This window comes from Camarhynchus parvulus, chromosome 15 (genome assembly GCF_901933205.1).
Source record: "Camarhynchus parvulus chromosome 15, STF_HiC, whole genome shotgun sequence".
In the NCBI taxonomy this organism is placed as follows: Eukaryota; Metazoa; Chordata; class Aves; order Passeriformes; family Thraupidae; genus Camarhynchus; species Camarhynchus parvulus.
In genome coordinates this window covers 10,764,365-10,787,442 of record NC_044585.1, presented here as the reverse complement: position 1 = coordinate 10,787,442, position 23,078 = coordinate 10,764,365, and the positions used below count along the sequence as shown (strand labels likewise).

At 45.5% G+C, this 23,078-nt stretch overlaps 1 protein-coding gene across 1 annotated transcript; it reads right to left on the bottom strand.

Moving 5' to 3' along the window:
• Positions 1–200: 200 nt before the first annotated feature.
• Positions 201–21,289, bottom strand: PPTC7 (PTC7 protein phosphatase homolog). The gene is made up of 6 exons (XM_030959083.1): positions 20,946–21,289; positions 11,716–11,895; positions 8,835–9,033; positions 6,589–6,712; positions 4,808–4,937; positions 201–3,470 (listed from the first exon to the last, which is right to left on the bottom strand). Exons 1-6 carry the CDS (start codon positions 21,145–21,147, stop codon positions 3,412–3,414), a joined length of 894 nt encoding a protein of 297 aa, XP_030814943.1. The 5' UTR covers positions 21,148–21,289; the 3' UTR covers positions 201–3,411.
• Positions 21,290–23,078: the final 1,789 nt, after the last annotated feature.

The window sequence follows — 23,078 nt, the reverse complement described above, 5'->3', positions numbered from 1 at the left end:
TCCCAGTCAATTAAAGGATCCTTATCTGTCTGCCAGACTGCTGCAGAAGGCGTTGGGTGTCACTCAGGCGTGGCTCTGAGAGAAGAGAGGTCACAGTGACAGCCCAGCCCCCCCGGCCCTGGCTGTGCCTCTGTGCCACCAACCACATCCCCACATCAACAAACAGAGGGTTTGCAGGCAACTTGACTTTAAAAAGCACATTTTAGTATAAATACTATATTTATTAAATATCTTTACAATTTATTTAAATGTATTTACAGAACTATTCCTGCATAAGTTATACCTCAGACATGAAATCCACATAATTGCCTCTTGGGTAAGCATAGATGATAGTCTCATTTTAACAGCAACAAAAAAGCATCCTCAGATACAGACTCAGATTTGCTTCATTGTTTCAGCTATCTTTGTCAGAAACTACTGCATACAGTCGGGTTCTCCACACAGCAGCTGCTCCTCCCCGGAGAAAGGATGTCCCTTACCAAGGGATGGACATCCATCACTAAATCCTCCCATCCCTGCCAGATCATCACCCCTCCCTTCTCCTTGACTCACTGGTAACTGCCTGGTCCCAAATCTGGTTTTTGGTTTGGTTTTGTTTTCAGCCTGACAAGGACATTTAGGACTGTATGTGGCAGCTCTCCCAAAGATAGCCAGGAAAACAGCAAAAACCACAGAGCTTCTCCAATTCACCACACTTCGCCCTGTCCCACCCAATCCCTGCGGCCGCTGCTGCAGCAATCCCGGGTTCCTGGGGGACTAAATATCCATTTATCCTGGGTTCCTCCAGATCCTGCTCCCAACCCAGCAGCTCCCAACACAAACCACAACCCTCTGCAGCAGCTCCAAGGCTCAGCAAACACCTCTCCTGTACATTCCTCTCGTGAACATTCCCACTGACCTAACCCTAGCACGTGTTCCTGCTTCATGCATCGCTGGGAATTATTTTTGATAGGATGGGCCCTGTCGTTTCCTTCTCCAAAGATCAGTTGTGCGCAGACAGCGTTAAGTTCATAGGAAAAAATCAGGTTTGATATGTTCAGAGTGCACGTCTTAAAAAAAACCCAAAACAATCAAGCATGTGATAAAAATATCAATTCTTTATAATACAGTATTGCTTTATAAACAGATGGAAAAGCTAAAAGCTTTACTGGTCTTTGGTGTGCCCGGTGAGGGAAAAACTCATGATTTGTAAATCAAAACCCAAATTTGTTCTTTATTTAAAAAAACCCAACAGGTCATGGTGTGATATGAGGCAAACGGCTTTGTGGACACAGACAGGGAGGAATCGGGGAATTCCAGACCCTCTGACCCGCACACGTCCCCAGGGAAAGCTCTGGAAAGCCGGGAAGGGGAACAGGGAGAGCTGGGGACTGTGCTGAGAGCAGAGAACAGCCCGGGGCCACGGGGGCAAAGGAAAAGAAGAATTGATCAAATCTGCTCTAATCCAGAAGCATGCGAGTAAATACTGGATAAATGTAAAGACAGCCAGAGTCGGAAGAGAAAGGCCCCTCCCAAACAAGAAACAAAGCCCTGTTCTGCATGTGAATACATTCCTCCGAGACAGCCAGAGACAGCTTGTTCAGGTTAAAAACAACAAGGACTGACAGGTTGTGCAAAGTTCTCCACCACTCACTGTTCGTGTGTCGCAAAACGAATTAATTTTTCTTCATTAACAGAATCCTCCCCATACCCTCACCAAAATCCTATTTTGGTCAAGTTAGGGTAGTTAAGGCATTTTGACGAGTAATTACAAGGTGATTTAAAGTAGATATCTAACATTATGCCAATTGAGGAATAGCAGATAAATTACTGAAGAGCTCCCAAATTAATCACTTATTATAAATGAAATGCCTGTTACAAGCATGATGCACTGAAATATAGTAAAATGACATGTACATGGTACATGTTAAATGACCTTAAATAAAAGCTTGACATAGTTACGCAAATATACAGTACAAGTCCACAAAAATTCTTTAAACAAGTTGAGGTAACCTCAAACTTAAACAGTTTTAATACAATAAACCAGGTAGTAAAAATCTCCTCTTGAGAGCAGGCAAGATTCCTTACTGACCAAGTTTAACTGCACTCACCTAAACAGCAACATTACCCGACTTTTTATATATAAAAACATGGCTTTAATTTATTTCTACATACTTCTCTACCAGCAAAAAAGTTAATGAAAAACTGACCAAAAATATATATATCTTTACAGCTCTCAGCTTTCGTATGAGCCTCAGGAAAGGAAAAGGAAAGCTGGCTGGAAAAGGGGGGACAAACGTGAGCTACTGTCATTGAAAAGGAAATGTCATATTGCAAAGTGGCTGTTAGATAACTGTAAACATCATTAAGGATCATTGAAACCCCTAAACTTTAGTTAAAATGAAATGTAGGCTTTGCTGATTATTCATTAAGTTTCCATTTTCGTACTCGCTGCCGCTGCTGCAGCAGAAGCAAGGAGGTGCCTGTTGGAGTCAGAAAGGATCAACTGGACTTAAACTGGTGCAGCATATTCTGTTCTACAAGCGAGAGTGGCAATTATTAACACAAATTATGTTTGATATCAACAGAATTATCTACCCAAAGCGAAGATGCTCAGAGTTGAGGATTTGTGCAACCTCCCACCATAGCATTTACCATCATCCCACGCTGAGATGGGTTCAAATGCTGAAAGACCTCAACTGTGGCCAGCTCGGCTGTTTGAGACTGAGCTAGAAGTTTTGTTTAAAAAAAAATAATAATTATCCACAGCCAAAACATCCAGAACCAGGCCCATTATGGACGAATGATCTGCAGAACTTTTAAGATCACAGTTAAGCACCTGAAATCACAAAACACATTTGCATCCATATAACTTGAACTAGGTTTGTTTGAAATCTCGTACTAGAAAAGGCTCCTAAGGCTGACACCATGGATGGCAAGAGCAGAATGTTTACAGCAGTTATAAATCTCCTGAAAACTGGAGCTCAGAAACACGAAACCTCGGCTATCACTGGAACAAGACTATGCTTTATGGAACTGGGTCTGTAACACACCCTCAACAACAGCGAACGTTCCTAGGAAATAGAGTAATGTGCCCTCGTGCACAGGCGTTACCTACTGATCTAGTGTGAAAGGTGACCAACCAATCCCACTCCTTGGAAAGTCACATCTCCAACGCAGCAACGCTGTGGGATGGATCCTCCCCTGTTCCAGACAAGGACTAAGCTCTCAAAGACAAGCTCCGAGCCTTGAGCTTCTTTATGTCTTGCTGGCAGACCAAGACCAGTGGACTACGAGTGGTTCTTAGCAAGGGCCTCAGCTGCGTCTCGGGCCAGGCTCCGGGCTCAGGAGCAGCTGGGAAGGAAGGAAGGAACAATCCTGCCAGCAGGAAACCGGCCCAGGGGCCTGGGGAGCTCAGGCAGCGGCAGCACCTCAGTCTGTGTACTCGGCTACGATGGACAGAAGGACGGTGATGTCGTCTGGTTTCCCCCCTGCAATGGAAGCAAAACCCTCTTATTGCATCAAACCATAGTTGGGTGTCTGCTGATGATCTGTGATATTCCCTGTGGAAAGCTCTTTTAAAACTGGTTTAAGTGTCCAAAACCTGGTTTGAGTAAATGCAAACTCTGCCTCCCCCATGTCCTTTCCAAACTGAGGGGTGCAGTGACATTTAACACAGCACAAACCCCCTCTCCTTTTAAGCTCCAGTGAGATCAAACTATGAAAAGGAGGTCAGAACCTTGAACATTGCTGGTAGCTGGCAGAGCTCAAAGCCTGTTTCCAGCAGACTCTTTAATAAATGCACAAAACACCTGACACTGCTTTGTTACACGTAAACTGCCATGAAATCAGATCTCCTCAGGAATTTCCATTGTAAATCAAACACCTCTTTAGCATCTTCTCCAGCACTGTATTACCTCAGGTCTTCCTGAAAGCTGCTTAACATTTTTAATAGTTATTTTTCAATCCTCTAACAGCCAGAGCAACACACTCAAATCCTGGAGAAATGGCCCAGAAGAGAGGTTTTGTCATGTGGGAAGTCAAACCAATCCCTTGGACTCTGGAGATCTGCAGCCTCATTACTGAGTGACTGAGCTTGGAGCAACACAAAGCCCAAGTGTGGCAGCTGCTACCTGAAGAAAGGAGCTTAAGGTTCCTGCAGGAAATCCTGCCCTTCTGATACAGAGATGAGAATATCTTTACTGGCAGAATTTTATTTATTTATTTAAAAGTAAGAAATTGTTCGAAGAAAGGTGTTTGCTCGGGCTCAGAGCTCTGCTGGCTGTTTTGCTAGAACCTTTCTAAAACACAGAAGTAGAACCAACAGAGAGATCACTTTGGGGATGCCAATCATACAAGGGTTGCAAATTTCAACCAAAAAACCAATTCCAAATCTACCAAAGAGTGGGCAGAAAACAGCTGAAACACAGCAGTAAGAAGAGACCTTAAAAAAAGCAAAACAAAAAACTACCCTCACACAACACCACCCACACCCCCGAATCCAAGCAACAAGTCATGTACAGGAGTACTGGAGAACTCAGGCAGGATTCCTGGGGCAGGAATGCACAGATTACAGTAAAAATAAACCAATCAGGCTGCTGTGTTCTCTGTGCTCCAGCTGCTTCCCCGCGGGAGGCTCCTGCTCTGCCAGGCCCAGGATGCCCTGGGCAGCCCTGGGGGCTTTGCCAAATCCCACACGAGCTTGGTGCTCTCCTCTGCCAACCACATTCCTACTGTTCTGTTTTCCTACAGGATTCTGAACAGCAGAACTTCACTTTGCTAAAGATCTCACCAGGACAGCAGCAGTGGGAGGAGGAGAAGCTCTTACCTCTGACATTCAATCCATTGTCACAGGCAAACTGTGCAAAGGGTGACATGTACGTGGGGTCGTAGGCCAGCTCGTGGGCTTGCTCAGCAATGCTCCGTGCAGTCTGCTGGATGCTCTCGTAGTTGGAGTTCTAAATTCATGGGGAAAAAAAAGAGTTTATTCTTGTACAGAAGCCTACAGAAGTTTTTGTGCTGATCTGTGTCAGTTTGGAGATCCCTCACTGCCAAGTCATTCATTATCACCTCTCCTTGCAAACAGAGCCTTCCCCATTCTTTAGCCTTTGTAAATTGGGTTACAGCCGTGCATCTTCACAAGGGACAGCCAGACCTCAAATCCCCACCAGCAGCTCAAGACTTGGGTTTGGAGGATTTCCAGAATTTAGAAGCTTAGAAGAATAATACTCAAAACAGACTAAACTGTGTCACCTGAAGGGAACAGGGCATTTGGCAGCTGTCCCTGCAGGCACCCTGCAAGGACCTTCCCTCCCTCCCAGGCAGGCTCTGGTGAATTATTTGTTTTATCCTGAGTGCAAGCCCTGCACCTCTGGCTCTCTCACCCCAACTGACAAGAGCACCCCTGGGGAGAAGGGCCACTTTAAATTCAGATGAGAAAAATGCACTGAGAGCACACACACTTTCTCCAGGCTGCATTTTATGGACTTTTTATTTCCTGTTTCAGTAATTCTGCTGCTCTCCTCCCAGGCTTTTCTCACTCCAGCCAACATGACTGACAACCACTGCTCTTTTTGTCTGTAACCATTTTTAAATGCCTTGTCATTTCAAGAGCCTTCCCCGCAGGTTTGGGAATTAGCAGGCATTTATGTGATTAACTTTTGGCTGAACCTCTTGGGGAACTCCAGTGCCTTTCCCAAACACACCAAAAGGTGGAGCTCAGCTTTCTTCCACAAGGGAATTCCAACTCCAGTGGCCAGCCAGGACAGCCAAACTCTGTGCACAGACAAAGATGCGGGGTGGCTGCAGCCCCAGTGCCACATTAGTGACCTGTGGAGCTGCAGGATAAGAGGAGGCCGAGTTCTCTTGAAACCACACTGTAATGCTCTTATTTGCATTTCACAGCAAAATAGTTTCCTCAAGGAGTTTATACATATTGATATCTCCTTAAGTGTACTTTCCTTTCTCTAAGTAAATAGCCTGAAGCTAAATGTTCTCAGCCAAAATATTTTAATGTATTCTTACTATTCAAAAAGAACATTTGTGGTCACTAATGTGGAAAAGTTGACAGGATTTTTTTTTTTTTTTACAGAAGATTACACTGAAGATTTTCACTGCACGTGCAACGCACAATTCACACAGCCCATACTAAGTCAGAATTACTGGTTAGAGAAGTTGAAAGTTATTTTAAGTGTAAGCTCACCCTCAAGTAACCCAGGAGAGGCTTCTGTGTTTTCCTGTGTATCATCTCCAATGTGCAGGTGCAGTGTGTGGCCAAAGGCAGCCCCTGCTCTCTCCTCCTTCCCTTCCCCTCCTCCTCTCCCTCCCTCAGCAGTTACTGACAGGGAATTCAGCTGTTATTTGGGAATTTATGCCCAAGCTGCTGCTTCTGGATTCAGCCTGGATGCAGATCCAAGATAAATCCCCCTGGGCTCAATGTCCCTTGCACTGCTCACATGGGATATCACCTGAAAAGCCCTTTCAGGATACTGAGCTTTGTGGTGGGTTTTTTATAAAACACAAAGGTTTCAGCTATCAGAAGTAAGGGAAGGAACTGTAAAGGTTCAGCCAGCACAAAATATGTGAGAGTTTGGGAACACACACACTCACCTTCAGCTTTTTCAACTCCTGCAGGATCATGTAGTCAGGCATGTTGTCAAACAGCCCGTCCGTGGCGGTCAGGATGATGTCCCCAAGCTGGACATCGAAGGAGGTGCTGTCAGCAGCCTCGGGGCTGGGGATGGACAGAGGTTAGAGCACTGCAGCCCTCACAGACACCAAACACCCTCCAACAGCACATCCACAGCCCTGCACTGCACTGCTCTCTGGGCTTTGTGCAAGGGAAAGGGATAATCACTCACTGTGGGGCTTTAGCACCAGCATGGGCTGTCAGGAGAGCCCCACCACAGCCCCAGGACTGCAAACAGGTCCTGTTCCAGCTCCCACACCCAGGATTTGCACTTAAAATTCCCACATGAACAATCCTGCAAACTAATCTGCTTCAGGAGTGTGTCTCCAAGGAAACAAGTAAGCAGAATGGCAGCTCAGGGTCCCTTCTGCTCATCTAGAAGATGTAAGAGAGTGATACTTGAAAGAACAATTCATAACAGGCCTGGCCCAAACACTTCAGGATTCTGAATCACTTTCTAATTCAATGGAATATGAAACATGTCTGGAAATCACTACCAGGAGACCAGAGTCTTTTGGAACGCTTGTGTCTAACACATTACACAACACCAAGAGCAGAAAACACCCAGTTTGGACATGAATATTGCTGCAAAATCTGATTCTCAGAAGCAACATAACAACAAACCTTTCATTTTTAAAGACTCTTCAGGGCTCTGTAAAAAGGAGAAATCACTGCATCCCAGGCCACTGGGCTCTGCCAAAACACAGAGGAGCTGCTTTGCTCAACTGATGTGCAGCTTCAGGAAGGCTGATGGAGTTAAGATTGCCTGCCTGTGCCCATATATAGCCAAATTCATCACTGAACTGGGCCAACAAACAAAAAAGGACAGGAGAAGCGTTTCGACAAGGAGCATGAGTACTAATTAACGTCAGGAACAGTGCAGGAACCAGCAGAAAGCTGTAATCATGATTCAGAGCTCCAGTGTGGGAGCACATTTATCTTGTGCTTTCCTTATTACTGCATGACTCAGATTACTTGGCCTCCCTGACTTCCACTGGACATTATCAATTATCCTTCTGCTTTTTGTTTTTATCGTCTTCCTACGGATGACAGAAAATCTCAGAAAAATGAAAGATTTTTTTACAGCTCTGAAATTTCAAGGGATCATTTAATTTTAGTCTAACAAAGAGCTTGGATTACTGAAGGGTTCTAATTTCAGAGTCCTACCCTGGCTTCCTCTCAGCAGTTTCAGGATGAAGAAATTAAACCACACACAAGAATGGTCAGTCAGGAGTTTCAACAGCTTAACCAACACTTTCAGAAAGAGCTATTTTGGATTAAAGTCTCAATTTTTACTGCATCAGCCCTGATACTGCATAGAATCATTTAGGTTGGAAAAGACTCAAGCAGGTTGAGTCCAACACTTCAGCTGCCTACTGCATTCCCTTTATTCCATGGCCATTCTTTGAAGATCCTGTTACCACCTCCCTATGCTCAGATGAGGGATATCACTTTAATGAGTGAGACATTTTGAAAGCTGAATTTTAACACATATTTGAAAGCTGTTTATTTTTGAGTTTCTTTCATATTACATTCACAAAGTCAGGATGGATCAGCCTGACATTCCTAAGGGAAGACACAAGAACAAGCCTGCCTTTGAAACAACTCATTTCTGTGAACAGATTGTCCTTTCCTCATACTCTCATTCCCAGCTTGGTGTTCTGCCAAACAGTTTTTTTGCTGGTTTTGGTCAAATACAATATGCTGCTGGAAACAGCAACTTGGAAACACAAGTTACAGTCACATGTCCCTCTGCTCTATTCTTCAAGTACTTGCAACCTCAGTGCCAAGATATCTAAATTAGCTACTCCAAACAGTCCCAAGGGAGCACAGGCAGGGATTGGAACCAAAGCTCTGCTGGGAAGCCTTGTCCACACTCCAGCTCTAGTGGGTGACATCTCCCCATGGATCAGAACAAGCCCATGGCTGTGGGAATAAGCCACCATGAACAGACCAATAAATCCAGACTGTGCAACAGGTACACAGTTAAGTACAAGGTGAGAAATGTTCATGTTACCCAAAGAGGGAGGGGGGCAGGTGCAGGACCTGACTGGATACGTGCTTGTATCCTATGAGGTACAGAAGAGCCCCACAGCAGCAAAACTGCATCTTTTGGGGAGCTGGTCACATGCACAGATTAAAAATTCAAGTTCCTCTTCCCCCTTACCTGTCACTTAAGACAACTCCTTCTGCTTCTGGTGGAGCTATGGACAGTTGGAAGGGAGTGTTGAAGTAATGCTGCTGCTCGTCGGACCGATGGACGACTTCTCCACCCCTGACTACCAAAAACCCAGAGTCTCCCAAGTTGGCTGTGTGTAAACGATGACTTGATCTGTCCAGGACTACTATACAAGCTGTGCTGCTCCCTGCAAACACAGGGACTGCAGTCAGCCCTACAGAAACTGCTTGTTCTCTCTCTGATCTGATCGACAGTTCAATTATTGTAACATTCATCAAAGCTTGAAAGACAGAGAAATGGAAACACTCAACAATATCAGAATTAATATAAAATAAAACCAGTAATATGCTAGAAATCTTTGCAATACAAACTATGATTTTTGTGTAGAATTTACTCTTCTTGCTTTGATTTTGGTAAACACATTATGCTGACAAATACCTGGTTTTGTTTGGCTTTATTTACAGTTTTCCATCCCAACATATGTCAGCACATTCTGCTATAGGACCGGACTTACAGAACTCACATAAAATACTGAAATTCCAAAATCATGGAGATAATAGAATTCTAGTAGCATCCATACAATGCTAGGAGCTCTCCACACAGTTTCACTCAGCTGTAAATAAACCACACCAAGTAAAGAACTGTTTGCAATTAAGTATTAGGCCCTGCTGCATTTCTCTGCTCAGAACATGAAATGCTTTTCCTCCCAGCTTGGCTCTGCAGAGCTTGCTTCAGGTTTAAAAATAATAATCCTGTCACATCTTCAGGACACCAACTCTACAAGTTTAAGAAAACAAATGTTTCAGATACAAATACAATTCCAAATTAAAGTAATAGCAGAAAAATGATGTCAATTGTGCTTGGAACTATCCCAGCCATGCTTGAGGGCACTGAGGAATTCTCCATTCATTCACTGGGAAGTAGCCACCAACTGGGCTTGGTTGCAAGCCACGAAAATGCTGTATTGCAAAGAAACCCAAAGTCCTTCACAGCAAACAGCAATCACTCAATTCTGCAAACAGGACAGGACAGCACAGCCACCAAAAGACCTTTCAATCCCTAAGAGGGGGAAATAGAGCTACAGCACTTCTGCCCCATATCACCAGCTCATGAACTCTTCACCTTCTACCCTCATGTTCTTCCAGCAGGGTTTTCCAAGCACAGCTCCATGCTGGACAGACCACAAGCTTGCAGTGAGCAAAGCTTAGGATCAGGCTTGCTAGTGCAGAAGTCCAGCTGGCTCCAGGCATTGCCTGTTCCAGACAATTCCCTTTCTAATACAGAGAGTTCCCTGCAATGCACTTGCCCTGAATCTGTTCTCTAGTGAACAGAGAGGACCTTCCCTGTCCTTAATGAATGTTAAGTCAAAGCAGTATCTCTGGAAAAAAATCTGATTTTCCATGTGACAGTGTCCAAAACTGTGCTGCAACACAAGGGTGATTAAATAAATGACAGAGTTTCCTCCATTTCAGTTTTATTTTACGTTATTTGCTGCATTCAATCCTGATGAACCAAGCATCCAGGATTAAAGCACAACAGCAAGGAGAAGTTATTGCCCAATGAATCCTCCTTAATGAAGTCTTCTCCTGTCCCTTTATTTTAAATAAACTCTAAATGCTCATTGCTGTGGTAATTCCAGGGTTTTATTCCTCCTTCTAAAAATACTGTTCTCAGTTAAAGGAGAAACACTAAGGATCATTAGTTTCAAATTCTAACTCTATTAGCAGAGTGTAACCAGGAGGCCATGTGTGGAATTCAGATCTTGTGACTCAGCACACGCTGCTTTTCAGCACTGCAAAGGTCAAGCCCAGCCTCCAAAGGCACAGGGAGAGCTCTTGCCAGTGCCCCACTTTGGAGCTCACTTACAGCTACACCTGCTTTGCACAAATAAGCACCATTCAACACCCCAAATCCTAATGTAATTACTGACCACTGCTATTTCTGTGACACTTAAGGTCACTCCTGAGGTTCCAACCTATTCTTTAGGCGTATAATGCGAGAACATCTGCTCCCAGCTCAGCAGACAGTTAAATATAGCTCACACAGCACTGCTCTGCCACAGGAGCTTAAGGTCAGGTGAGCTGTGCACATTTCGTGCAGGGCAAACACTTTCTTGGAGCAGAAGAGGTCTCATGTCCTTTAGAGAAGTGTCCCCTTGGCAGAGCTGCCAGCTGAGCTGAGTGTGGCCTCTCTATCTGCTCCCAGTCCCCAGGCAGCTGAATGCCCTGTGTCCCATCAATGCTGACACAGAATATGTGAAGCATTTACTTCAGCTGGCTTTCAGAAAGATCTGTAATGAATCCCCCCACAAAGTTTATAAAAATAATGCTACCAGAGATTGTATGATATGAACTACTCAAGTCAAGCAACTGGGGTTGAGTCCACTGGACATAAAAGGCAACAGGAGCAGAGTAAGGCCAGAAATGAGCAGAACTACATCCAATTACGCTCAGAAAATATTTCTCCCTGCATAGCTGAAGCAGAAAGCTGTAACCAGTACCACGAAGAGTTTTCAGCAGAGAACAGTTATTTATATATATAAAATACAGAGTGAGTACATGTGCAGTGTGTTCCACTGCAGAACTCGCTCTGCAAACTCTGGTGAATTCACCCTTCCCACAGAAAGCCTTTTATTTTATATATAAATACACACACATCAACACTCCCTGCATTACTAAATTAATTAAAACAGTTTTAGAGAAAATAAGGATGCCACCAAGGCGACTGCATTTCTATGCTTTCAGTTAATGAAGAGAAGTTAACTGCCTGTAGATTTGCTGCAGACAATGACAAGAGATCCAAGCACCCTTCAGAAAGCCCGTGTGTAACACACATCCCAGACTGAAGTGACATCTTTTTGGTGTCTTACCAAGCAAAGGGACTTTGTTCTGCAGCAGCTCACAATAGCCTGCAGTGAGAATTCCAACAGGATTGCTTGGAACAAACCGTCCTTCCTTCACTAAACGTTCACACGTCCGCATCAGAGTCCCTGAGAACTGAGAAGGGTCCACCCCGTAGTCTCTCCAGCCACCAACACCATCTGCCACCCCTGCAAGGAAACACAAAACCAGAGTTACCTCAACAGAAATGGTTTCCAAAACAAGGGGTTTAATTATTTGCATCACTCGTGATATTTAGTAACTAAAATGTAGGACATGGCACCTGCCTGAAAAACATTTTTGATTAACAAATAAATTTCTGAGTATTTTGAAGGTAACTTCTGATATCAGCTCCCCAACAAATCTCCAAATACAATCTGAACTGCTGAAAGGAAGGTAGAAGTCGAATGCTGAAAATAAGGAAGATGGGGATTCAATCCCATTAACCTCTCATCAGTCCATTAAAAGGGAAGAGGTTTTATTCATTTCAAAAGTGAAGGTCAACATTTTAACTAGTACAGAATGACACAGAAACTATTCCTGTTATTCAGCAGCACAGTTTTTCCTCAGACAACCTCCTCATATGAAGGGCAATGTTTCTATTTGGTGTTCTCAATTTCTGTAGAAAATAAATCTCCATTTTACAAGTGTTTTCCAAAATCCATGTAACCAACACAATGCTGGGACCTACCCTTTCAAGGAGAGTTTGTTGCTTACAGCTTCTGCCAAGCAAGAGAATGAAAACTGACTGTGATCCAGAGAATTTTCAGTTGTTCAAAACAACCTGGATATCAGAAAATTAGACCAATTCTGCCAAAGCCTGGGAAGCTTCTAAGCAACAGGGAAAACAGTGACTGTGGTCATGGAAAGGGGGTGATCAGAGGGAGGTGAGCAGCAGACATATTTTCTGCTGGTCATTTGGTTCAAGAACTTTGAACTTCTTCCAATTGTCTAAATGATAAAAGCAAAATACTGCTGAAGGTATTATTTGAGATTAGAATGCTACTATGCGGAAATTTTTCCCAAAATCTTTTTGATCCTCAGCACGGGACAAACCATTTCAAAGAGAGATTTTCAAAACATAGCAAAGCTGAAATATGTTCATGATAAAAGCACAAAAAGCGAATTTCAGTGCTCAGACTGTGCTGAAGGACAGCCTCCTCAGGAAAAAAACTCCACTATGAAAATGTGAGTGAGAAGATAAAAGTCAATTTCCTCATCTCCCAACGCCCTTCACATGGGACACGGTCTGAAACTGAGATGCAAGGTTTAGAGCCGACCTTGGCGTGAACTATAATCTGCCAGGAGGTTATGGCCAGATTCTGAACAGCCTATCAACATTAATCAGATTTCTCCCTAAAATAGTGCACAACCTTTTAGACACCTGCTTTGTCCCTCTGCCTTCTCAGAAGAATGTTACAGGAATGCAGATCCCTGCATTCACCTCTTTGAGCAGTCCCTGGGAAGAAGCTCATGCAAAAGCACCCAGCATTCCCAGAAATGGCTTTTCTATTCTTCAAGAACAGATTAATCCTCTCCCTGCAGGTCTCACAACCTCAGGTTAATACTGGATTAACCCTTTGCTTTCTGCTGCCACACAAACTAGTCTAGAACAAGAGATCATAAAGGAAAGGTTCTAGAGCTGGAACTTGAAACAGAAACTCAGCTTCAGGTTAAATGATGGAGCTTCATGTGAAGTTACCAGATCAACATTTTTTTTCCTGCCCTTTAAAATGAACATAGTCCAGATGTATTTCTGCAGTGCTTCCCTGACAACAGGGTTAATGCAATGAAAAGATGTTTGACAAATGCTGCCCAAAGCTCTTGGCTCCCAAGGCAGTTGCAAAGAAAGCTCAGCAGAAGTTACAGAGTTCCCTCAAGCGATCCAGAAAATCTTTTTACATCAATGTTGGGAAACACTGACACACAAACACTGCAGCTTTAGCACAGAGTACCAGAAAGCCACCACAGCAAGCACCTGAGAAGGTCAATTATCAAAACACATTCAATTTTTGAAGGGAAAATGAGTACAGCATCTGCCTTTCCTTGTTCATTTCTTACTCCAGGCAGGAAATGTGACTCCATAATCATGGCAGCACCCTTCATGCCCTGTCCTGAGCCAGGCACTGCCTTTGTCTGTCTGCCTTCCTGTCTGCTTTTTACAAGCTATAAACAGCTTTAGGTAGGTTCTGCCAGTGCCTTCCAAAGCAATCACCCTCTGGATCCCCCAGCAGCTCCTCTGGCTCTGCCTGGCACCACACCTGAGAGGACAGAGTGTCTGATCCCACAGCACCAGGGCAGCTCTGCTGCCTCCCCACTGCACCCCAAACAGACACAACCACTGCACAGGAGCAGCCCTGGGGGCTCCTTTCTGTGACACCTCCACAGCCCCCAGCAGATACCTACTCTATTTCTGGGCCTTGCCCCAGATGGAAAAGGTGGGGCTTTATAAAGCCCTGTCCAACCTTCAATGTGGTTTTAAAATAAACCCGGCACCTTCATGTTCTGCAATCTCTGTAAACTGAGCAGAGTTTTCACATGGGAAAGGAATATGTGACTTTGAAACAGTCTGAGTAAACTGCTACTGAAATAGATGAAATGTAAATGAGAATAAAGCTTAAGTAAACTTTGTGCTATTTGATACACAGCAAACAAGGAGTGAAACTGTTTCAAACTCCAGAAGTAGCAACAACTAAAAACACAGCTTTGATTAATACCAGGTTTTCCCTCTGTCATCAAAAGAAAATTCAAAGGTGTTGCTATTGGCAGGATCACTCCCAAGGAATAATGCCAAACTCTATTTATATACAATACCTTTGCTTTCATCCAAGAAAAAATAAGGTATAGAGTCAAAATAATTACCTTTTCAACAAATACTGAGGCTTTCCTTAGAGCCATAAACCATTGAGTTCCAGTATTAACCATGTCAAAAATCAGGAATCACAGGACATTTAAAACAAAATGCATGGCTGAGAATTGCTGAAATTGAACTGTACACAAACCCTGGGCTTTTTTTTCATTCATGCCATTCAGTAAATGAGAAAATTTTATACAAAGAACATTTCTGTGTTTATTCCTTGTTCAAGCCCATGCAGAAATTACACAAGCATCCACGTGACAGTGCAATGCCTGCAGCCAGATGAACCACCACTGTAAATAAAGCAATTGAAAATTTCACAATAAATTACTTCAAAAGAATAAATACTTCTCAAGTATTTAACTGCATTACAAAGATCTTTCAGAATCTGAGCTAACACTCCACTACATTGCCTTGTGCTGGAAAACACAAAAATATGCCTGCCAGATAAAATACTTGCTGCATGTGTCAATCCAAAAACTGTCTTTTTCCAGCTCCTCAAAGACTCAGAGTATCAAAATCTCTCTCAGAGAAACACCTGTCAGGCAGCTACAAGACAAAGCACAAATGACTGATGCTCCAGCACTGAACCTGAGCCAGGGAAGATGCTGGTGATGAAACTTGTTAAAGCTGATTTCAAAATGCTAAAAGCACCTGGGATAAGATTCCAGCTGAAATGCAAATGTGAAGCTGTTCTGCCTGCCAACACATGAGCTCCCTGCAGAAGCCCAGGGCAAACCAGCCAGTGCTGAAAGCAGCAATATCTGCTTTTCACCACTTGCTTGTGTGAGTGAGACCCAGGTGTTCTCCTGGCTCACAGCAAATATAAACGAACCAGCCTGAAAGTTCATAACAAAGCCCTGATACTGATCAAGCCCTGTTTAATATAAATAATGTTATGAGGGGTAGTTCTGGTTAGGTGGCAAATTAACCTGCCCACAGTCAGAGTCCAAAAGTACCACCCTGTCCCAAAAATCTCTTGAGAGTTGGACATTCTGAAATATTGCATCAGCCAAGAATAAAAATCACACACAGAAGCAGCAGGCAGGCACAAGTGTGTCAGCAGGAGCTGCCTTTGCATGCAACCACAATTAACTTTCTAAGGCACTCCGCACATCCTACTGAACTTTCAATTTCTTGAGATCCTTACCTGAAATAGCAATGAATCACTGCTAAAAGAACATCAAAAGGATATATTTATAACTGAATTTTGCATCAAATATGGAGGCTAAAATGGTAAAACAGTGCAAGGAGTTGCACCACACGAGTCTGAAATATAGCACCTAGTATTTGTCAACATCAGAACTGAGATAAAATGATAAGATTTCTTGTTTTATCAGTGGTGGGATAAATCACACACCTAGACAGGTTCTTCATCTAAATCAAGTTCAATGCTCAAAGCCAGCACGGACCCTCAGCAGCTTCCCTGGATCTGTTAGAGCTGAGGGGTGTCTACCCCCCTCAAGGTTTTGACAAAGAAATAACCCAGTTAAATACAAATCCCTAAGGACAGATGGTGTGTGACTGCTAACAAGTTACAGAAGGGAAGGTTACTTATTCACACTGTTACAGTAAAACTTAAACTACCCTTGCATGAAAATAGAAAGGTTCTGGAAGAGTAACTGGGTAAGTGACAACAAGGAGCAAAAAGCAAAGGCAAAGTGAGCAACGATCTTGAGGAACAAACCGAAGGAGAAACACGGAACTGGAAACATTAAATTGTGCATCTACTCCCAGAAGAAAGCAACAGTTCCTTCTATCTGTTTTCCCCTCCCACTACAGCACACTTGCTCCTGAAGCAGATTTTTACCAGGAAGATTTCCTCCCTATTTTATTGAAGCCTGAGAAATCACTCAGTGCATCTGGGGAGCTCCAGGAGAACACTGAACTATAAATTATTTCTGCAGGCTTTATAAAAAAATTCCCCAGTTGCAACTACCCAATTTCTCAAGGTGTTCAGTGACTGTGGAGCTGCTGAGGAAGGGCAGGTACTGGGGGCAGACACTGAAATCAGTCCCTGCCAGCCTGACCCACCTCAGGCTCAGCATTCACAGCATGGATGAACCAGAGCAAAGAGCAGGAGATTTTTCCAATGTTTCCTATGCACAGGGATGATTAACCCTCAGCTCCTGCACTGTGCTCAGCTTTGCTTATTTCCCTCTGATTTCTGACAGAACTTGCTCTTCCTTCAGGCCAAGATCTGTGTATGAATGGAAAACTGGCTGCCATCAAGAAGCATCAATAGCATTTACAGTTAAAACCAGTGCTCAACTGGAAATTCTGACCTCAGAACTTGTGTGCAATGTCCTTGCAGAAGCTGTGAGAAAGAAGACTGTCCAGATATAAGTTTCATTTTCAGAGGTTACATTCAATGCTGCTCCAGAGCAGCTCTGCTGATACAAAAGTCAGCCTGTGACTGTTAATGAGGTGCTTCTCAGTCTGTAGTGTCCCTACAAATACCAGTACTGATGCTCCCACGTTAAACACAAAATTTCCTGTGACCTGTTCCAAACTAAGACTCGTGTGCAGCTCTGCAGATCTCTGATCCTGCCTCTCAGGCTCCCTGAGCTCCCACAGGCAGTGGGTGAAAGGTGACTCCGAGGGAGGAGGGCGACTCTCGGCTCCTTTAGTGTGATAAGTTGTGATAAGGCAGCAATCTCTTTAATAGGTATGATACCAAATAAACCACTTAACACAGTCCTCTGTAACCTTCAGGCTTCCAAGGAAGGATCCCTCTCTCCTCTACAGCTGCCAGAAAAACCCTGACATTTCACCTACGAATCCTTTTAGGTGCTGAAGTTTACTTTTCCTGACCACACTAACAATATTCCAGGGCTTTGTTACTCTGCAGTTTTACCTATCTCCTATGCAGGCTGCTGATAAAATTTTCAAACCAAATGCAGCTCCTTTCACTTTAGAGTAGCTGCCCTGCAGCACCCAGACACTCCAAAAACTAAAAATCAAAGATTTGCAGCAAATAGAACAATTGTCAAATTTTAACTGTGCTGTGAACAAACAGTTTCCTGCTGCCAGACAGTTTTTCCTTACTCCAGGGGACAGAAATAGTTTGGAAGAGTCAAGTCCCACTGGCTACAGCCAGAGTTGTGCCCAGCACAGACATTGTATAAGTGATGCTGTCACGGGATGCGCATTGGCTGCTGCAATGTTTCAATAATGACTCACACAACAGCTCGGAAAATCCATAAAAAACCAGCAAAGACATCGGGAGCCTGATAAGGCCAGAACAAGCAAGGAAAGGCAGATCCCAACATTAAGGAAAGAAACTATCACCAGCATGTGACACCTCAACATTTCTAGAGGTGAAAACCTTGGCTTTAACTTTTTCTTTTGGTAATTTAGTGAAATGACTGTAAAACTGTTAAGGTTAATTTTTAAAATTTGGCTCGTTCCCTATGTAGTAAAAATCCTACTTGCATGCTAATGAGAAAAAACAGGGGTGTCAGAGTTTTGGTTTCCAGCTTTGACAAAAACAGTATTTCTGTCCTCAGAAGTTCCAAAGGCATCACACATTAAGCAGAACAGAACAGCTCCCAAATCTCTGCGAGAGATTTCAATATTCTGAGGATCTGAACACCCAAGACACTGGCAGTAAATGAACAGGAGAGTACATCGTGCTACAAGCAGCAGAGAGAGGAAACAGGCCTGGATTGTAAAGCTCTAGAGATTAACATTAGCAGTAAAGCCATTTCCTTTCCTTATGGTGCTCCCTAAGGAAAAACTCCTGTTCTGAGCTTCTAGTTTCTCCCTGTGCTCAGAATGGGAAGAAAACATTCAAAATTGACAATTATGCTTCAGATAAAAGCAAAACTGAGAATGGGAAGAAAACATTCAATATTGACAATTATGCTTCAGATAAAAGCAAAACTGAGAGACAAAACCCTCAAGGATTCAAGTACACCAGTAACAGGCCTTATCAAGCCTTGAACAACAATGGGACGACTGGGAAGAACCTGAACCTTCATCAGCCTTCTGCTGATCTTACTGTGAAAGGATAAAGCTCAGACCAGAAGACACTGTTAAACATTCAGCCTTTGAACTACACAGCACACATACAACAAAAGAAGTGTTTAGCATTTTGATTCTGCTACAAACACACTGCCAAGTCAACTCTTGTTTGACCTAAGAAAATGAATCCCCAAGCACCCATGCCAAGTGGCTGGGAGTAGTTCCTTCACTGCTCCACCACACCCAACCCATCCCACACAGGCAGGCTCTCCACAGTGCACTGGCTCTAGAAAACACTGGCACAGAGGAATGTTACATTCATTATCTGCCCTGCCTTTGTCTCTGAAGACTCCTCACTCCAAGTGGTACACTTGAAATTTACTGTGGCAAGTGTTCACTTTGGCTCCAACCAGGTGAGCCTCTTCCTTAAATGTCAAAAAGTTTGAAACCCAACAGTGCAGCTCAGGCAGTTTTGGTGAGGTGCAGAGTTAGGTAGTGAGGTAGCACAAAATTTTGGAGGGTCTTAAAAAAAAATCATGAAGGAACCTCAGAATTGTGATGGGAATAAGAGGAATTGAGGGCAGGAAAACTCTGGTGGTGCTGAAACTGTCTCTGCAGCAGTGCAAAAGGGTTGGGTGAGAGAGTAAAGAGATGACCCCAGCAGCAGAAACTGGAGAAAACCATGTCTGTAAACCTAGGAGCTACAGATGAAGATGAAAGAGCATCAAGCTAGAAGCATCAAAACTCCTGAACATTCCTGTTTTTGCAGAAAGTACAGAGACTTTGGGTTTTCGGTATGTATATTTAAAAAGCAATAAAGAACTGACATAAAAATAGCTTTACCAGGGGAGAAATCCCAAAATCAAACAAACCAACAGGTTTTCTGTTTAAATTATTTGCTTCTTGGCACTTAAGACATCCTGGGTCTGCTGTCCTCTTTGCTGTTTGATCCTTAAGTGGAACTACAATTCTGTTTGTTTCCAAGTTGTCATGAAAATTAATGCAAAGACCAACTTAGAAATGCAACCCTCTGTTGATTCCAGCAGGAACACAAGACAAACTGTAGGTCCACATACAGTAATTACCAAATATGGCCAAAACCCCCTAACAACAATCAAATAGGGCTAAATCTGTCTCTTGCCCACACAAAGAGTCCACTTCACAGTACAGGAGATCCTACATTTCTCTTAAGGGCAAACACCAATTGCTCAGTTATTTATCAGTGCTGGTCTAGCATGAACTTTAAAGGCAGCCAGGGTTAGTCACATGCTAAAGGAAGGGTGTCCAACAGCTAATTCTAATCCCAAAAAGTTTATCTGGAAGAGGCACCACAGAGAAGATGATGAGTGTCTAAAATGCACCCAGCAACCTTCCACATCTTGAGAGCTGGGGCATCACTCTTACAGTAACAGCTTCCTTAAGAATAAGCAGCAATAACTGTTACCTAGCACCAACTTGCAGCTTCCTGAGGAAAACCCCTCGGCTCTGTTAAATGGCAACCAAGTTACAACGACAGCGTCAAACTGAAGAGCCACCAGCCACTTCCACAGCATGAGAGAGCACAGGGCAACCCCACCGGTTTAAAATACATAAATGCAAAAACAACAATAAAAAAAAACCAAAACAAAAAACCTCGGACAGGGGCAGGGAGGAGGAAGCTTTTTTTTAAGTGTCAGAGTTTTGGTAAAAATTTGGTTCTGGTAGTTACACCACGACTAACTTGTGCAGAGTGTCAGTCAGCGAAATTCAACCTTGAGTACACAGGAGAAAGGTCAAAGCACTGTCAAAAGCAATGTTGCTCATAGTCTGAAGATTCTATTGATTATCCATAATTACTCACTCTTCTAGAATTTGAACCCTTAAGATTCATTTCGCCAGTGATTCAAAACCAGAGAGGGCAATCAGGCCAGAACAAACAACGAAACTGAAGTTTGACATTTGATTCCAGTCTCAATGTCACTCTGCCTTTCACTTGACAAGGACACTGCACGCGCTAAAATCAGGAAGTGCCTGTACAAGAGATCTTGTCTGTTTAAATGCAATGCATGTACATGGGGCTCGGGTTTTAAAGAAAGACAGAAAGTGGAACGCACTGGGAGCTGTTTCTCTGAGTTTTGGAGCCACCAGGCCTTAGACACCCACAGGTGAGACACCCAGACTGGGCCCGGACACCCGGCACACACAACCCCCATGCCAAAGGCAGGCAGAGCTGCAACAAAGAGCCCGAGAGCTTCCTTGGGAAGCTAAAAAAGCGAACTCATGGTGACACTGACAGGCAGAAGCAGCTCCTTTGTCTGAGAGCGGGCGTTGAGCCGCTCGCCATGTGCAGCTCCGGGAAGGAGGGGGGGGTCACAGCGCGAGGCCGAAGCCACCTCAGCCCCCGGCCCGGCCACTTACCCAGCACATCGGCGGTGCGGTGCCGCGCCACGAAACAGGCGTCATCCCCGTAGCACATGCCTTTCTTGAGGATGCCCTTGCGGAAATCTTTGCCGAAGCCACAGCTGGCCGTCACCAGGCTGTAGTCGCGGGAGTCCGTCTGCGACAGGCCGCCCAGGACCGCCCGCGCCACCAGCCTGCCGTAGGAGAGCACCGAGAACATGGCGTGGGGCGCCCAGCAGCCGAGCGCCAGGAACGCGGGGAGCCACCGGCGCAGCCGCCTCCTGCCCGCCGAGCGCCAGCCGCAGGGCGCCAGCCTTCCGTGCCCTGCCCGCCGGCCCGCGCCGCCGCCGCCGCCGCCGCTCCGAGCCCTGCCCGCCGCGGAGCCTCGTCCCTCCGGCCGCGGCCGCGGTTCACGCGCCCGCGCTGCCCCTCACGCTGCCCCTCACGCTGCCCCTCGCGCTGCCCCTCACGGCCGGGCTCGCCGGCAGCGCCCCCGCCTTCAGCGCCACCCTCCCCGCCCCCCGAGGGGGCCGTGCCAGCTCCCCGCTGCCCGCGGAGCTCTCGGGGCTCCCTCCGGGCTCGCTCCCCGCCGCCCGCGGTGCCCGGTCAGAGCCGCCCGCGCCGCCCCCGCGCCCCGCCGCCCGCCGCCGCCGCCATCTTCGCCGCGCGTGCTGAGGTGAGGTGAGGGCCCCGGCGCTGGGCGGGGCGCGCGGCCGGCCCCGCCCCCCCCCGCCTCCCGGCGCGCGTGCGCGGCGGAGGCGCACGGCCGCCCCCCATTGGCTCCCCGCCCCGCCTCATTTGCATGTTGCGGGACAATAACAGCGGGCGGCTCCCGGCAGCCCCCGCGGCGCCGAGCGGGGTCCGCGCCCCCCACCCGCAATTAACGCCATTAACGCAATTAATTAACGCTCTCACAGCGGGCACAGCGCGGCTGCGCCTAACCCACATACTTGCCCTCCACGCCCCGCGTGTCTCGCGTGCTCCGAATAACTGGCGGGTAGTCGCTGGCCGGCGGTGCCCCGTGCCTGCTGGTTATGTGAGTCACAGAGCTGTGCTGGGTTTGGTTTGTTCCGAGCGGGACTCGCCCGGTTCTGCCCGGCTCGGAGCGGCCGGGGACACCGCCAGCTGAGAGGCTCCTCTGCAAATCCGTGCAAGGCTGGCAGTTAATCCATTCTGGTTAAGGAACGTGAAATGCCAAACAAAAGCCTCCCGAGAAGGGTGTGTGTTGTGCAGTCATGGCTCAAACCCGATAGAAGCACGGTAATTGTAGCTGAGAGTGACACAAAGCTCTCAGCTGGACAATTCCAACAGCAACGACTTCAAGGCATCAATGCTGCAAAGACCCAAAAAGACTCAATTCCTCATTTTCTGCAGCTCGCTTTTCCGTGCTGCTCGTGGGTGTGCAAACAATGGTTTTGTCCCCTTGGAAATTCCCAGCAGGTTGCTCTGCAAATTCGTTTAATTCCTCTGGGTACAGGCACGAGAGGCTGCTGCCACTTATTTGACCCGAGACAACAAACAATCGAGGTGTAAATACAGCAGAGGAAGGTGTGAAACCTGCCCCACGAACTGCCTGCAGTGAAAGGAAGAGCTCTGTGCCACCGTCCACCACAGAACTGCTGCTGAAGCACCCTCATTATCACAGGGAGGTATTTTGCTCCCTGTGCACCTTGACAGAGACAATATTGCCTCTCTTACACTGCTAAATGCTTTAAGCAATGTGTGAGAATTATTAAGCTAAAGCTGAAATTGTATCCAAACTTATTAAAAAAATTAATCCTCCTGTTAGAACAGGGAGAAAGTGAATGAACATGAGGAGCAGCCCCGGCCCAGATTGGTGGATTAGGGAATGGCTGCACAGCTGAATGTGCCAAGGGGCTGGAGATAAGGGAGTGCTGCTGCCAGGGTGTGAGAGCAGACAAACAAGGTAGCTCCTCTCAGTGCCTCACACCCTCCTTTATCAGCAAAGGGAAGCACATATTTGCAGAGCTTCCCCCACAGAATCATTCCTTCCCTTCCTTGAGTCTCCTCCTTCCTCTTCCTTGTCCAGCTCCTGTCTCGTTCAAGCCCAGCCTGGCCTGACCCCTGCTCTGCGCTGCTGCCTGCCCTGAGGCAGCTCAGCTGGTGCAAGGTGACCTGTCCTGCATTACC